We start from the raw sequence: 18,290 nt of genomic DNA on the forward strand, positions 1-18,290 counted from the left end.
CGTGGATGTTGCGCGAGAACGAGAGCGGCGAGTCTGGTCTCGAAAGCAGTTCGTCGAGAGATCACGGCAGCAGGAGCAACAGAAGGTACGGAACGGCAGCAGGAACGGCAGCAGTTGAACGTGGGGATCATGCCTTCGTTCCCCGCGTCCTTGCTTCCACCCCACTTTTCCATACTCTCCGTCCCACTTTCCGCTCGGCGAATCGATCGTGCTCTCTCTCTCCGTGTTCCCTCGTCTCTCTCGCTTTATGGTTGGCGCGAGAGGTAAGGGGACACGAGGGACGTCTCTGGCGGGAGCATTCGCGGATCGTTGGCAGGGGTATGGGTTACGGCACGAGGAGCGAAGGGGATGATCGAAGAAATAGACGGAGAGTGGGGGACGATGTGGATTGCGGAAAGCTTTTGGTGGGGTGCGAACGGTGTGGTGCTGGATAGCACGTGGAAGGGATAATTAAACGGACACACACGTGAACACGGACGCTGGTTACGGAAGGACGAAGAAAGGTTACCATGGTAACGTGGATGGGATCCGGCCAATCCCAGTTTGGCTGATGGGCGTGGCTTGTACATTGGCCCCCCGAGCATCGCTATAGCCGTCTCTTTTTCTCCAGTTATCCCTCTGTTGGTGTTTCGAAGCAGGGGGCAGGGAGAAAGGACGAGGACGCGAGAGTGGAAGTAGGAGAGAGAGAGGGAGGAAGCGAAAGAGAGATGTAGAGGTAGGTCGCAAGAGTCGGCGGGACTACCCGGTTGTAACGGGCGCGTACAAACGTATCATGCTGGGTAGGGCCGGTGCCGAGATGCCGGCTTGTAAACGAAACCAGTTTGCTATACGATACGATCCAGGCAACAGCGGCCTCGCGTGATATCCCCACGGCTGAGAAGAACGTCAACGTGTGCTATTGCGTCCGATGTGACCCCGTAGGATATCTACTTGGAGAATGTTACTTGTACCGGGGTTCGTCTGACGGATAGCGCTCGGGGGTGAGATTCAGTCGGCGAGAGACGAAGCAGCGGACAGCAACCAATGGTTCGTTCGTTGCGAACCGACCGTTCCCGAATGTTACCCGAAACCGTCCTGCGAACCCTTCGTATTTCTGGAAAGGAAAAACTCGTATTTCTCGCCAAACCGTATTGCGCAGATCACGCATCGTTCTTCGTTGCAGAAACATTGGGAAAAACAGCATCCCTCGTGTCGTTAGAAACTGGTGAACATTTTGTGTCCAATCGGTTGAAACAGTATATTCAGTGCAAACTATTCGTGAAGTGAGTTGTACCTCGATGATCGAGAGTTCTATAGAAGTGATCGAACGGCTAAGAAGTTGAGTAAGATTCGAGTCGAGACAACAGGATGAAAAGCGCCAAAAGTAAACACAAACCGAGTCGGAGAGTTCCTTAGGTTACCGAGTGGAATCGTCAGTTACGTGTGACAAAATCGATGTATTGAAAAGGTTATCAGTGTCTTAGAGTACACGAAATAATTGTATCTTAGAAGGGCAAGCAAAAGAGATGTCGGCTGTTGCACCAGCGGGCACCGGTGCCACAGCGCCCACAACCAATGGTCCAATCGTACCGGCTCCTGTTTTTGCATTGCCAACGTTATCGTTCACCGTCGGCCAGGTTGCCACAGTCTGCGAGACCCTCGAGGAGAGCGGCGATATCGAGAGACTGGCGAGATTCCTCTGGAGTCTGCCAGTAGCTCATCCAAATATCCAGGAGTTGAATCAAAGCGAGGCCGTGCTGAGAGCCAGAGCGATTGTCGCGTTTCATTCGGGCCACTATAGAGAATTGTACGCCATACTGGAGAGGCATAAGTTCACCAAGGACTCTCATGGTAAACTTCAGGCGATGTGGCTGGAGGCGCATTATCAAGAAGCCGAGAAGCTCCGCGGAAGACCACTGGGTCCGGTGGATAAGTACAGAGTTCGGAAGAAATTTCCATTGCCGAGGACGATCTGGGACGGGGAACAGAAAACCCATTGCTTCAAGGAGAGAACCAGATCGTTGCTGAGAGAATGGTATCTTCAGGATCCGTATCCGAATCCCGGGAAAAAGAGAGAATTGGCTGCTGCCACGGGTCTCACGCCGACCCAAGTTGGAAACTGGTTCAAGAACAGAAGGCAAAGAGATCGAGCAGCTGCTGCGAAAAATAGGTACATTTATTATATTCTTGTTTATGGATACGTCGCCTGCTGATTCAAACAACTGTCATCCTGGATTAATCGTTTCTCAGTCAAAGAAACTACGAACAACGAGTTGTCGATAGAACGAGAAATAATTCCTTCGATCGACGCAATTACCTTTTAAGTTTCTAAGAGACAACGTTTTGATATATCGTAGATTGGCAACGAAGAAGAATATGTTAAGCTTATTGAGAAGAATATATGTATATATACATATATTACATATATACATATATCTTTATCTATTTCACGTTACTGTTATTAGTCACGCGATCACGAGTGCAATGTTTAATCTAACGGAATTTAATTTAACCAGTGAGAAAGTTTATTTTATAATAAATCGAAAGTCGATTAACAAATTCGTTTGTTACGTTGCGTTTTTATACGCGAACGATCGCGGTTAGCTGCAGGACGCGAAAGTTTTGTTCATTAAGTAGCGTTTAATGGAAGTTAATCGCGAAACGATTAGTGGTTTAGGTCCCTTTAGTCAGATTGTTGCGCTGTGTCCTCGGCAAACGAGCCTTTGTGCTGGTCCCAAGGTCCCCGCGTCGAGGGTCGCGTAATTTCATTTTGACGTCCGACGGAGGGTCGCTGCCGTCGGGCGTACAACGATTTTCGAATTACGTCTTTCAAATTGTATTTCGTCGATGCTTTCCTCTCCTTTCGTCCCACGATACGTCCTCTGCATAGACGAGTCCTGCCCAAATCGACTCTGAACACCGTCCCAGTCAATTTCGTGGCGCTCTCCTGTTTCAAACAGGATATGAAACGAGCTATCGAATGATATAACCAGATCTATCTTTCAACATCTTCTTGCATCATTAATGGATATTTCATCCGGTGATTTCTATCGTCGATTAAATTATTCGCCAACCATTTAAATAATCGTAAATTAACGCTTATAAAGTTCGTTTATTTTATTCCACGAGCTAGAATTTTCTTGGGAAATTAAAAATTTAATTTTAACGTCCTAGAATAGATAAAGAGAGAGAGAGAGATGTATAATACAACGGTTGATACAGACAGATCATCGTCTAACGGATTACCGAGCAGAACAGCGCCGTAATCGTCGAGGCTCTTTCGACTGTTCTACCGCTACTAAAATAAAAGAAAGGAACGTGATAATCCGCTCCAATCTCGATTAGTCACGACTGATCGTCGCTAAGAGGTCGACGATCGTAGAAAAAGCAGCTGCACAACCTGTCGTTCCGATTCGAAGCACCTCGCTCTTGAACAACGCCTGGTGGCAATATTGTACGATTACTTGTCCCGACTGAATAGTGTCAACATTGTTTCCGTTATAGGGTCCTATGGTTGGTTTTTCCCATAGCCTGTACCTGGAACTTTTCCTAAATTTCTCTGTATTTCCAACGTCAGAAACCTCCAAGGACGGACCGAAATTTCTCTTTGATTTACGAGTTTTGGAAAGGTCGTTCGAAAAACGTTTTACCAACTTTGTGCACCTCGTGTACATAAGTTTGCATATGCTTCACACGTGTTAAAGTATTTTATGACAGCGTGAAGGTTCAAATGCTTGAAAAATTGAATCCCCCTCGGCGTAACGAAAGCGTACAAGCATGCATTTTCACATTCTTACGTAGCGCGCGTCTTCGCAGTCGAAGAAGAAAATGAAAACACGTTTAACGTTTCAAATTACTTCGAGTCTCACGATGCAAAAAGCATTTTAAAGGGCAGTACGCTATAAGAGACGCGTTCAATTCTATCTTTTCCAGAAACTATTAATAAACTCGAAGATTCGCTGCGATGTAAGATAAAAGTTTGTTTCACTCGCACGTGGAACCACGAATTCGTATTTTCTTTTTTTTCTTTCTATGTCGACAGCTAGTAGATTCGCTAGTTCAGAATCGTCTTCGACCCAGATTCTTGGTGGTGCTCGGACATCTGTAATTACTGTGCCCTGAATGAAGTCATTAATAGTTATTACCTACGTCTATGCTGTAATTGATATATCGTTAACGACCGAGGATCGTCCGACTATACTGGTCTAATTGATCTTGATGAGGCCGCACAACGGGAAAAAGATTACACGTTTCAGTCTTGCGCTGTCTTTACTCTGCATCCAGATCGTTTCCTTACAGCTTCAACCTCCTACGAATTCTAGTAATTTTGGAATTTGCATTTGGATAGCCGGTCTTCGAATCGCTTGCATCGTTCTCCGGGTATTCGATAGCGATGATTTTTGTTCAATTAGTAGTCTCGAAATTACGTTCAACGTGTACACACTGGCCGGCTATTCGAGCGTACTGCGTTTCAAAGTAGAGAAAGTAATTGCAGGTCAGACGTTACTTCTGCGCCGCTAATTGGCATCGGTGGCTGTAGTAAGGTTTTTTCAAATTTCAAATTTCGCGTTTCAAACATCGAGTTTCGAAACTTCAGACGTCGACTTTCAAACGATACAATTTTTATTTCTTACTTGAAATTTCGAACTTCAACGTTGTTTTCGTAGCAACTAGCCTCTAACAGCTTGTAACATAAAACCATTACGACAACGTTGAATATTCGATAAACGTTCGAAGAGGATTGGAAATACGATTCGTTTGTTAAGTCAAAAAATTTCAACGACACGAAATTATTTTAATTAGGAGAGGACTTAGAAAACAGAAAGAACATCTTTGATTCTTTATGAATTTGCAGAGGACTGACCTCCGAGGATCGTAAATGCCCGGATGACCATTTCTTTTTACTTTTCCGGCGATAGAAGCTGTGTATTCTAGTCAGGTTATTCGACAATGGCCTTACCCGTACCTATCGTTACCCCAGCGTAACGACATTCCGTTTCTGGCCTGGAGCCACATTTTTCCTGCACGTAATCCTGCGAATCCCCCGGACGAATCCTCCTCCTCTTCCCTTACGTACCCACATCCTGTCCCGACGCGTACCAAAAGCTCCGACTGCTTCGCTAAAAAACATCGATTCGTGTATTGAACTCGACGTCCGTACAAAATACTTCTATATCGCAGTTATCCCTTCCTCTCCTTTTTTTTCCCTCCCTCTGCCCCCATTCCCATTTGTCATTCACTGGCGTTCGAAACATCCGAGCGCAACATTTTTCACCGCAAGAATTACCCGTAAACCCTCTTGAAACAGCCAATAACCATACAAAACAGATCCACGATCTAAAATACCACAAGAATCCATCATCGATTTTAGATTTAGTTCCTCGAATCGGAGAAACGATTAAAACACGTTATTCCTAACAGGATTTTGCCAGTGTACGGGGTAAAAGGGAACACGAAAAGATGATCTTGTTGCGTTTACGTGTATACATATGTCGTGTGTGTATGTGTATATATGTATATGTACATGTATATACACGTACACACACACACAAGTGCGATCGTTTCGTCGGTACAATGCTATCGCAACGTGAAATTCCCTTAGTGATGCATTTTCAGCATCGGGCACGGAGGTAATACGGGCGTCCAGGTCTCCTCCAACGTTGGGTATAGTCGTCGTCATTTCGCTCAGGGTGGGTTAGGTAGACACTGTAGACAGGATACAGTGCCCGCCCCGAGGATCCTGCAAGGTCCTTTCAGGAACGTCGATCCGCATACTAGCAGCCTCGCGGTATATTTTCGCGGTCCAGCGAGCGAGTTATTCAATATGCTCAACCCCGAAAGCCCCGGAGCAATCTCCGTGCTCGCACGTACTTGCATATACCTATGTACCTTGTCTGAACTCTATCTACGTGTCTGCGCGAATGTTTGTGTATGTGTGTGTGTGTGTGTGTGCGTGTATGTGTTTCTTCGTACGTACACGAGCGAATCTGTATAAGTACGTGATACGAGAAACGACGACGACGTATGCTCATCTCTATGTAGAAGTTATATATTACGAGGACGAGGCTGGGACACGTACGTTCCGTCTGCTAGTACTCTGCTATATGCGAGCAATCGGTCACGTTCTAAACCGCGCTACGTTGCGGCAACTTGCAGATCGCCAACTTCGTATTCGAACCGAGATTGTCGCGTATTTTCAGCGAATTATTCATATGACAAATTGTTTATGGTGAGAGGAAGATTTTCAGGCTGGAATTGTTGCTGATATTTAATCCATTTGGAACCGGTGACGTACTGTGTGCGTCATGCGATGTCTGTCTGATTTATCGGTGACGCAACGTATGCGTCGAGCAAGGAGAATCGTTCTGTCGTTGTCAGACGCTATTGAAAATGTAATCGCGGAAATCAGACCGCGTGGAAAGAGTATATCGAACGACGATACAGTATGGATTTAACAGTAGCCTGGAAATTATTAGTCTATAGCATGCTCGGCAGTTGAAAACGTCGAAATTCGAGTTTGCCAGGAATTATTGAATTGTTAAGGATAGACTCGTTCCTATCGATTTCTTTCGATCGTACGCGCGTATCCGCGACGAAAGTACGATAATTCTAGGATTCTTCTAGTATTTGCATATTAACTTAAAAAAATAACGTTGCATTTTGGAAGGTATTGGCGATACCAAGGGATTCCCTCGGTATATGAACGCGTTCCTCGAGCGTAAATTTTCATATCGTACGTATACACGTTATATCGAAGGAGAGCTAACAGGAGTGGCAAGGCTTTTCATAGGGATGTCAGTAGGAAGTAGAGGGGATAACCACCTCAACAACCCTCCGCGTAGCCGGCTTTTCGGGGGTGGCTTAGCTCGAGCGTGTTTCACCTCTCTCCTCTTTCGCTGTTGCCTTCGCTTCTGAAGTTATCAGATTTTGATAAAGTCCCCGGTGTATTAGAGACCGGCGCTGTTTGCGTTTCCACGCAGATCCTGTCTGGTTGCCACCTCGTTCACTCCACCCTCCACTCTCTCTCTCTCTCTCTCTCTGTCTCTCCTCTCTTTTCCTCCTTCCTTTCTGTTTCTGTTCCATCAGGATCTGTGGGGTGCTACTTACTTTTCTTTCTTTGTGGTCGCCTCGTCGAATTCTCAACGCGCAAGTGTTGTTCCTTTTCTCTTTATCGCAACGCGACTCGACGAAGGGGCGAGGGGATGGGAGAGGAGGGAGGAGGGAAGAGATTGCTCGTTACAAACGCGTGCATGTTTCCGGACGATTATTTTTCTTAATGAAAATTTCTTTCGCCGCGATCCTTTTTCTCCGAATCGCATCGACGGCAGGGGGATTTCGATTAGCGAACGATTGAGATAATGCCGTTGATTCGCCGGCGCGTAAACGGCAAAGAATTCCACTTTAATTTTCAATAAGCAGCGTAAAGAGTGGCCGCAGGATTTACGGCCGCGCGCCGTTTCCTGCAGTGAGCCTTCGCGGCAATCATTATCGCGAGAATACCTGTTAGCTCGTTCAGTCGTGACCGTGCATCAGTCGCATCTCCTCCGTTATCTTGATGACCCTAAACGAGAAAGGAATACAAGAAGACGCGAATGTCATCGGCGCACACGTTGCGCAATCTTGCTCCGTGATACAAGCAGAGAGACAGAGAGATAGAGAGAGAGAGAGAGAAAGGGAAAAGAGAAACGAAAGAAAAAAGGAACGTCTTGTCGCTGGCGTCTTCGGACCCATTCTTCTTCGGATAGAACGACAGCTGTCTGACGAAACGAACAGAATTCCGGTTGAAAAGCGGCGGGCGATCTACGCGGCAAAATCATCCATGTTTCTAACCCTTGCTCGAATTAACCTATTCCACTAGTCTTCTCCAAGGAATCCCATGAACATTGTTAGTTTCGATATATACTCGGTTAATACAGCACCTATTCGATGTTCGATTCAATTTTCTGGCCGCAACTCTGTTTGTAGTTGGCAACCACGGTTCCAGGAAGGGAAAGACCGCTCGTTGGAAGCAAAATGTTTTGCCTATCCGAGATACAGGCAAAGAGTCGATCGTTTAAGGAACGTCGGAAATCGGTGGACGGTCGACGAGCGAGAAATTAACGATGATAATGACCGAAGGAAGCTCGGAGGAAAGGAGAGAGGAGAGCAACAGGCGAATTGCGCGCGATGGAAAAGCAAGAGCCGAAAAGGAGCGCGGCATCGCGTACGACGATGGCAAAAAGCACGGGAGAGACAAAGGCAATGATTAATTCCACGTTGGATGTCCAGGATCATTAGCGGCAGACTGCCATGACACCTGCTCGCACGAGCCCTTCGTGATAGATTACCATGGCCAGCAACGATGCAGAAAGACGGGAGAGAGAAGCGATGATCTCGCTTGCGGATCGTCCACGGCCGGTTACTAATGATTCCGTATTTCGACATTCTGAGCGATATTCAGGAAGCCATGGAAAAGAAACGCCTGGGTATTACTGGCCAGCAGCCTCTCTCTCAGGGTGGCCACGGAATTCGCGTGGCAGCTTTTTGTCAAAAGCCTGTCACGATGTAACGTGATTGATGGTGCGACGGTGGCACGGTCGAATCACGAGAAATTCGTGTTCTCGCGCGGCCCGCGCCGCGTGAACGAAACCGCAGGAAAAACGATGAATTAATAAGACCAGAGGAGAGGAGAGGAGAGGAGAGGAGAGGAGAGGAACGCACGACTGGTATGCGTCGTAATTAAATGGCAGCCAAAACGCGATCGCATTAGCGACGCTGTTAATTGTCACGCTCCGCGGCACCCTTGACAGTGCTCGTTAAGGATTCACGAGGCGGCCCTCCACAAATCTTCCACCTCTTCTTATCGCTAATCGTATTTTTTTCTTTCTACCATAGCGCCCTCCGATGCGTTTTCTCGCTCTTTCTAACACCGGTTACCCTCTTAGCGTTAATCTTCATTAATATTTCCTCCTTTCTATCGCGTCAATCTGAATCATATTTCCACTCTATGGATCGTTCGTTGATTTTCACAGTTTCAAAGTCACATCTCCGATCTCATCGTATTAAACGATTATATTCTACGATCACATGCTTCGAATTTAGAAACGTTGCGTTCGAAACACGTAGCACGCTATAATTAAGAGTCCGACTGCTATTATACATCGCGTTACGTATAAGATTAGATAAACCTGGTAGCAACCGAACGTATCGGAATATATGATCAGGATATAATTTTTCAAAGCTCGAACGATTAACCTCGTTGCAGTTTATCAGTGGTTTTACGGCTGAGCCCGTTGATTTAAAACCGTGCCTTTCAAATCCCTCCCACTTCTTTCTCATTATTTAACCACATATTGTTATATTTCGTTCATTCGATATTCTCAATGTACCGTCGTTTTTACGTGGCCGCAAAGTTTCTTCATTCGCGACCACGAACCACCGTACAAATTTTCATCGTACGTAAAACACCAACAAGACTATTTACCTTTTCTAGACACAGTTACACACCGCCTTTTCACCACAAAATTCTTCATCACCAAAACCACAAGACACCCTACAAATCTCCTGACAAATCGTCGCAGCGCCGCCTTCTCCGTAACCCTAATTCTTCTCTGACACACGGGTCGCCCCGAACATCTAGTTTCGAAGCTCCCTTCCGCGGTCCTTTCATCGCCGATCTTCCGTTCGAGACATATTGACGTGTAATTAGGTGCACCAATAACAGAAGTAGAAAAAAGCGTGTAGTAGGAGCTGGTAATTGACGCGACACGGTGTTCCGCTGTCACTTGTTTCCGTGACGGTCGCTTTTTGTTTCGTCGAGCAGGGCACAGGCGAACTCGAGCCTGGTGACTGTTTTCACGCCATCGCCATGGGGGTTCCCCTTCGTGCACACCACGCGTGCCGTGTGTGCACGAACGCGGATATAGAAACGTACGAACGAAGGTGAGAGAGGGTAGGAGGAGAGGGGGGGGGGGCTTGAACATTCTGGACGCGGAGGGCGGCCCAAATATTAGGGTGAGATATTGGACCGCAAGCTACTAATTCGTACGGTGATATCGATTCGGACACGGAATCGTTCGGGTGATGTGCATCCGGCAATTTCTCCCGTTCCGTGTACAGACTCACCCTCTTCCCACCGTCCCAGTATCCTGCAGTTAATGCCTTGGACAGCATCCCAGAACCTTTGTCCTTGCTAGATACGAGAGACTCGTTCGACGATCTCGTTTCGTGACGAAAACCTATACTCGCAGAGTAACGCGGTCGTTTCGAGGGAAAATGTCGATTTCGATAGTTGTATCCCGATGGAATTGAAATCGTTCCAATTGATCTTCCTTTTACTTTACGCGTTTATGATATCATTGATTATACAGTATCGGTGAAAGGATAATGGCGGAGCGTCGATAGGAAAGGATTTGAGAAAAGAGATTTTCCTCACGCATGTACGCAGACGATCGAAGAAGATATGGTTGGGAATTATCGACTGGCGAAGCGAGATATAAATAATTCGTTCACGTGACGCGTTTAATCGCGGAGCTAATATTAAACGGCAAACGGAACGCAACGAACGCTTTGTCATTCATACAAAGGTTAATTCTACTTGAACCAACGATATTTCGTTAATGGAGACGATCGACCTTCGGTAACTCATTCAGAGATCTTTCGTGCATTAACTTTCCTCCGTTGTCCATCTACGTGGCAGCCGTTTCAAAGACAGGTCGATCCATTCTCTCGTCCCCCCCTTTTTTTTTTTTTTTGAACTCGTTACTTGGAAAAACGTGAAAAATGTATATATACGTACATACTTGTAAATTATCTTCGGCACGACGCATTTAGTAGTTTAACAAACCAGCAGTTTGTAGCATCGAACTTATCGTTGATATCACAGCGATCGATCAAATAACCGAGTGTCAAAAACGACGCGTCTCGGCGAATTTCAGCGACCGTCTCGCGGACATCGGATCGTACAACGTTGATTGTTTAACATTTCTAAAGTCAAACGGTCGTCCTCGATAGAGATAATCAACTTGGCTTCTACGTAATGTGACTCGCGTCATTCTCACGAAACCAAACTAATCTACATGATTTTCCATTCTTCGCATGCAACTCCAAAATAATTACGCTTTTGTAATTTTTGGCATTTAATTCACGATCGACGGCGATAAGACGCGCTTCCAACGTCCTGAAACTAATTCAATTACTCCGGTGCACCGTAGGCCGCTACTTCCTTTGTGATTCCACAACGTCGGTCTCTAACGTAATACGCGAGAACGCGATCCTTTCCCTGACAAGATTATACGAAAGCTCGAGACGAGTCAGGTTTCCCTTTGTTTCACCTACTCTCCTATGTTCATCCGTCCGACGTTGGGATCGTGATCGGTCATCGCTCACGCCTTCGATCCATCGTCCTACGTCGTTTGCCGGGCCAACGGAGGACGATGATCACACACGTGCGACCTCATCGGTTCATTCAACAACGCGTTACACGCTCCTTCCAGTTTCCTTTGTTTTGTTCCCCGCGAACAAATGACCACCGGTTCACGGAGGGCGTGCTCTCCCTCCGCGAGAGGGATCATCGATCGTCACTGATCGTTAGTCGTAGAGACACCGTAATTGCCGCTCATTAGGGAGCTAAAGGAGCGTATTATGCGCGCTGAAAAGAAGCAACGTACCAGCCGGGTTGCCGTGGCGAGGAGCCGTGCAAGGAAGACAGCGAAAGATGCCGGATTGTCGGTGGCGAACGGCAGGAAGACTCGCGGCAAGGAGAAAGAGCAAGAAAAGACGAAGGAGAGAGGCTAAGAGAGAAGGCAAAGAAAAGAGAAGAGAATTTTGAGCGGGAGGGATCGTGGAAGGCGTTGAAAAGAGTACTCGAGATACGTGAAGGGGCTCATGAGGTAACCGATACCCTTTCTCTCGATACCGCTTTGTTCACAGGACCTGGAAATGAAATATAGCGATGAAACGCAGTCGCGAACGAGCCTCCCTTCCGAGGAGGATCTGTGCTGGCGTACGGTCCCGACTGACTCCACCTTCCTTAGCCTGTCGCGTTGCTGCTCCAACTTACGAGACTCTACTAAACCAGCTTCGCTGAAAAAATGTATACGAGGAGTGTCGCACATGGCAACGGGACGTTTTTAATTACGACGTTTGGTCGGTCGACGCGTGTCTCGAGGAAATTGATTTCGCGTTAGGGGACAGGATTGCGTGGAGGGTGGAGAAGAGATTCGTAGATTGTTTACGTCTCAAGTACATCCTGTGTGTGTCGAACGATAGAGTGCGAAAAAGCGGAACAAATACTACGGTAACGCGTATTAATCTCTGCAGAAGCTACATCGACGAAGTTCGTAAATTAAGCAGCTTCGAAATGAAATTTAGTGTAGAGATGGGGCGGTATTATCTATGGAATTACGAAAAAATCACGAGTCATTTGTTTCTGAAAAATCGAACATTGATGGCGTATCTGAGATCGCCACGTTGTTATCTATTACGGGTCACTGTTTCCATCGAACACCGTATAGAGTTTTACCATTCTTTACAGCTATATTACATTTTTCCCAGTATGGAGATCGTGTTGCGCTGCTTTTAAGCCACACTGTGCGATACGCTCGATCGCATAAATAACCGCTCGAACCAACTCGAGTCTGGTAATCTATTCGAAGTCGTTCGTCAGACGGTGGAAATGAAATATAAAATTCCATCGCGTGAATCGAATTTAAAATCGTCGGCTTGTAGAGCCGATCGACGGGCAGTTCATCGACTTCTCCTCTTTAACAACGGCGTTGCACTGCTGCAGCTTCGCTGGGATCCTTTGAAATCCGGTTGCCCGCGCCTAGGCAGGTGTCGAAGAACGCGTAACGAGCAATGAATCACCGGCATGGTATCGCATGATATTAAGTAACTCGGAAAGGGGTGCCGACGCACAAGGATATACCTCGTGTTGTCGGCTGGCCTCAACGCTGCCAACCGATCCACTGAAACGAGCTTCGATCACCTGACACTGTTCATTACACGCGTGCTGCAATAACGCGCTCGTCGGATAATTAACGATATCCTGCTTCGATACGAGACAGCCAAGGTCGTTTGCAAAATCTCTGCCTACTCCCCCGAGGGTTCCTGTTTGATTTCGTCCAGAGTTTCGCAAGCCGTGTGTTTCGTCGCTTGGTAAACGTGACGAGCGCGAATCAAGTCGGGGGCCGGTATTACGCTAATCGATCGAGCTACGAATCAATTAACGTCACCGGCAGTGGTGGGTTACGGAGTCGGGTCGCCGACTAGGAAACTTGCTACTTGCGAAGTCGGGATCATCGTAGAGCCTTAACGCGTTCCGTACTATGCCAGAAAATTAATCGATACCGATAGAGCTTTGACAGAGAGACAAAAATTTTCGTTGGGATGTTTAGTCGTAGGAAAACGAGGACGCGCGATGGACTGCGCAAATCCTTAGTTTTCTCTTGTGTCGATTCTTTCCTCGAATCGTCGCGATAAACGTAAAACTCTACTTACTCGTAAATTATGGCAGGGCTCTCGTATCTCAGAATGTGTTGCAAATTTATCTACGTTTCTTTAATTAATTTCTCGCTGATGTCGCGTTGATTTCGCACGAATGATCTCCGTGAAAATGAAAGACATCGCCGGTAGATCATCGCGTCAAATTTGATAACTCGAATGGAAACTAACGAACACGCATCATCGTTCGATCCTTATTGCAAGTTTCCTGATACACTCGATTACCGTAACGAATCCAGAAGAGAGGAAAGTGCTTCTTAGAAAGGAATAAAAAAAGAGCATCTCTTTGACAGTCAGAGGACCTTCGTACGCAGCCACTACCACCTGTGATATAGAGTTCCAGCGGTCCGTGATCAGGGTGTCCGGTTACCTGGTTCGAGCAACCTACCTACGTTGCTCTTCAAGGACTACCTTGTATAGAGAGGCGAACCTCGTCCACTCTCCTCCTTCCATCGTTACTCCCCCCTCTCTCTCTCTCTCTCTCTCTCTCGATTCCAATCTCTTTTTCCTCTTTCCACGCGTTGCCGTTCCAGCGAGAGAGAGTTCGGGGGTGTATCGAATATCCTGCCATCGTGCGGTCTCGTCTATGGTGTCCGACTACCCCTCGCTCGTTTCACGGTTAATTAAGCGGCTGACAATCTGACCACGAGACGGTTAGCGGCCAGGGGGGTCCGCGATCTTCAGGAACTCGTAAACAGAAGGAATTCCTTGAGCATGAATGAAGACGAGAAGAAGACGACGAAGAAGAAGAATAAGAAGAAGATCGGAGAAGAGAAGAGGCAGAGTACGAGCAGGGACTGTATAAGATATCGATCATCTTGATTACCAGGGCCCACCTCGGGAAGACCCGTCCACAGGATCGTCGGCAGCGCTTTTTTAGAACTTTCCATCGAATAGTATTTCGTCGTGTGTCCACCTTCCTGCTTGGGATCAGTGGTGCGACGCGTACATAAAGGGCCGGCGACTTTGGTTACCGAAGGAAAGATCGGATAGATCGACGAACCGTATAGGAGGATCGGGAATTTTTGGAAACGTCGCGCTGTAGAGTGGCTCGCGAAGATTGATTTACGTGGATCGATGCGTGGGTCCGGCCAGGGTTATTCGCTTTTGTCAGGATAGCTGGAACATGGTGGATACGCTTGACTCGAGGATTTGTAACTTAACTCTGCTGGAACCGGTGGTCTATGATCTCTCGAGGACGATCGATTTCTCTTTTGTGAAACTTTGGTACTAGGAATGGACCGACTTTCTATCGTGGAAATTCGTGTATGTCGCGTCGAACGTCGTAGGAAGATCGCAACGATAGTGCTCGCAACAACGCGTAGTTTACGAATCTCGTAAAAGTAAAGCGACAGTAGCAACAGTAGGAAAATATCGATCCGGCGTAGGCGCATTACACGCAAGAACGTTTCAAAGGTAGTTTTCGAGGTTCGATGGAAACCTTTGTGAGAAATTTGAATCAACTTCCGAGTCATAAGAATTTTCTAAGATAGGAGTGGAAATTTTATTTTCCAAGCAAAGGTCCGATAGAAATTGAGGAAAAATACATGAACGATTCAATTCGTCGTACTCTTCCGTAATTTTTAGCTAAACTTTTGATCGAAAAAAGAAGAGAGCGACGAAATATACAAAAGTAAAATTCACAGAAGAACGAAATAGAATTTTCATCCACGTTCGCTTACCGATCTAATTCTTGCGAACTTGACGACGAGGTAGAAGGCTGTTCCAGTCGTTTCACCGATTCGTCGAAGATGGATCGAAGGAAAACGAGAGCGGATTATATCGTCGAAGTATCGAAGGCATCGTCTCTCGTTTCTTGGCCCCACGGCTGATAGTTACACCAGGAGGCGGCCCCTGTACCTGCCAACAAACGACCAGCAGATGATTTAGCACATATTCCAGCGAGAGGCTCGTTCGCGTCTCGATCGCCTTTTACGTGTACCCGGTGCCCCAGCTTGAGCGTGATTGTTTTATAATTAAGCCGTTACTGGATATAAGGCACGGACGCGCGGGAGGCGGTGGTGATTAATTGTTTTCGAATTGAAAACCTATCGCGGTACCGTCTTAATTTCATCGTGCCCCAGCTAGAGTACAAGACGTGGAACTTATAGGCGTAATTACGCGGCCGGTTCCCCTGCAGACGTTAAAAAACTAATGAATAACAAACACCGGTGAAACCAGTCTGCAGCTTTATACGCTGTATACGCGTCGTAAACGCGGTTGAACCCTCAAAAACAAGGGAAAAAGGAACGAAACCGTGGTTGCTTCGAAGTTATCGAGTCTTTATACCCTGTTCCGTATAAAAGAGTGATTTTACGCTGAATTTCCGTGCGTTTTAATGGAAATACTTTGTGACCAGAATAGAGCTTCTTGGTAGAAATACGAGAGACGGTAGCAGAGTATCCAACTATTTAACGTCGAAAAGAAATTACGCGTGGAGGGTAACGACCTTTTAACGTTCTTAAGAATATCCTTGGCATTTTGTACATTTACCTCAACGTTCCTACTTTTCAACTTCTTCTTTGTCTCATATATTATTTGATATATATTCTACGTTTCAATGGTAATTTTACTTCCGAAGAAAACCAGAGATCAGGGGAGTTTCTGAGCTTGAAGGAAGACCGGTGTGTCCGAATTTCGTCAGAATCTTTCTTCGTTCAAAGTTGAAGATCAAAACTCGATACCGATTCGCCGACGAATACGTAACATCGATCGCGATAGCGTACACGATAAGGTCTCTACCTGTTACTACTTTTGATAGATAGGAGCGTTCGTTGAACGAGACCGAAATCGAGAACTTCTATACACTTTCGTTACTACGATCGTTATTACGTCGTCTCTGTATCAAGCGATCGCCTATTATATCCGTTTAAAAGGACTCTCGCGTTCCTCGTAATTGAAACTACATTCGGTCGTATTTCTCATAATAGGAACTCGTCTGCAAATTCCACCGCTTGAAACCCGGCATTGACTGGTTCGTACGAAACAAAACTTTCGTTCTCTTCCCTTATCCATGATTTTATTCTGTCGTTCCGGTATCTTAAAATCCGTTCAATTCGCCCGTGTGTACTGTGCGTAGAGATTTTTTCACACGATTCCACGGAAACACCGGTGAAATTCGCTACACGAGCCTCCTTTCGCGTTCCCTGGCGAAAAGTTTCTTGCGTTCGACTGTTCACCCCCTCGATGGAACTCGACGACAGCCTCTCTCCCTCGCCGAATCCATCTCTGTTGCTCCGTCGTTGGAAAATTCGGGCGAGTCTCGAAAGCGCGCCACATTAAACGGAGCAAATAGACGGTGCCGTGCGGCAAAAGGGTGCCGACTGAAAGGCAAACAGTTTAGCTGGAAACAATTGACTGCAGATTGAAGAGAGAGAACGAGGGGCTCGGAGAGGGCTCACGGGAGAGACATCTGACGATCGATGCACGCGTCGCTGCCAGCGAGAGAGCGAAGTTACATCTGTCCGACGATGAAAATAGATTTTGAGAGAGCCCGGGTCCGGGCAACGGGGGGTCCGCGAGGGAGGGAGTTGTTAAAACACTCGTTTCCAGACCAGGAATTCGTGTTTCTCGTCACAATGCCACGGTGCTTTGATCGACCGCCCCCGTCGAACCACCGAAGGCAACGCGTTACCCCGTCTCTCATTCTCTCTCTCGCTCTCTCTCTCTCTCTCTCTCTCTCTCTCTCTGTCTCTCTCTGTATTTTGCGTGTAACGTTTTATAAATTGAAAAAATTATCAATGGTATTATACGAGTTGATGCCGATACAAAAGAGAGGACGGCAGCGTACCGACCGGGTAAATTGCGCGGGATTTCGCGTTCCACGCGTGCCTGCATATTTTATATGGACGAGTTCATTCATACTTAATGTCCCGTGGTTCTTTTCGATTCGGTGTGCCAGTGGACGTGCGCAACGCGCGAAAAAACCGCCCCAACCTGACCGTACGCAATCAAATCATCGATGTTTCGTTGCGCGGTTTTATTAAACAAAGCCCCTGGCCGCGATACAAATGTCGGAGATTTACTCTTATGGACGTTTTAACCGTTCGGCGAACTTGTTGAAATTTTTCTGCGATTCAACCTGGCGCACCGGCGGTGAATCGCGCCGATAGAAATGTGGAAAACGTCGGAAGCAGGGAAAATCAGTGAGACTTTTAGACGTACGCATATAAATATATATGTCTAAAAATCTAAAAGATATAATATATGGAAGAACAATGGCTCATCGATAAGAAGGAAAGAACGTGTCAAAAAAATTGCGACACGAGCGGTTGGACGATGGGGGTGGTTCACCCCTCGTGTGTGTGTGTTTTGTCTCGTCCGATCCTTTTAACGTCACTTAAAACAAAACACTGTATCGATTTGACCGCTTCTCCCCCTTGGTGAATGCACTCGACGAGCGCCCAGGGGGATGTTCGATGCGTCGAAGACAAGTGACACTCGATTCGGAGCTGGTCCTCCGAGTGTGTTTCGTTTTTCTCTTTTTCACACTTCACCGTGCCACGTCGCTTTTCTTTTCGCCACCCTCATAGCGTACCGATGCGATCTTGCGCAAACATAGCGTCCAATCGAGCGACCGACTCGACGATATCTCGCTAAGAATTGCTCGAGCGAACGATCGTGCAAAATGTGCGCAAAATTTTATGAAAAAGGTTGCTGGAACTTTGATAAAAATTTCCTGCAACTACGCGTTGACATCTTTGCGACCGATATACATATAATTACCAAGCACAAGTAAGCCGTACTACGTTTCCTATTATATTTTCAGAAATAAAATCTTACTATACGGCGTTGTATTAATTTAAATAAAAATGGTCTTTTTGTAGGAC

The 18,290-nt window shown here is 46.6% G+C and overlaps 1 protein-coding gene across 1 annotated transcript in view; it reads left to right on the forward strand.

Moving 5' to 3' along the window:
* Window positions 1–777: 777 nt before the first annotated feature.
* The window catches only part of Optix (optix), a 53,838-nt gene continuing 36,325 nt past the window's right edge, over window positions 778–18,290 (forward strand). The window contains exon 1 of the mRNA XM_033339909.2: window positions 778–2,149. Within this exon, the coding sequence (XP_033195800.2) occupies window positions 1,506–2,149 (644 nt within the window). The 5' untranslated portion in view covers window positions 778–1,505. The remainder of the gene's footprint in view (window positions 2,150–18,290) is intronic.

Source organism: Bombus vancouverensis, chromosome 6 (genome assembly GCF_051014615.1).
Source record: "Bombus vancouverensis nearcticus chromosome 6, iyBomVanc1_principal, whole genome shotgun sequence".
NCBI lineage: Eukaryota > Metazoa > Arthropoda > Insecta > Hymenoptera > Apidae > Bombus > Bombus vancouverensis.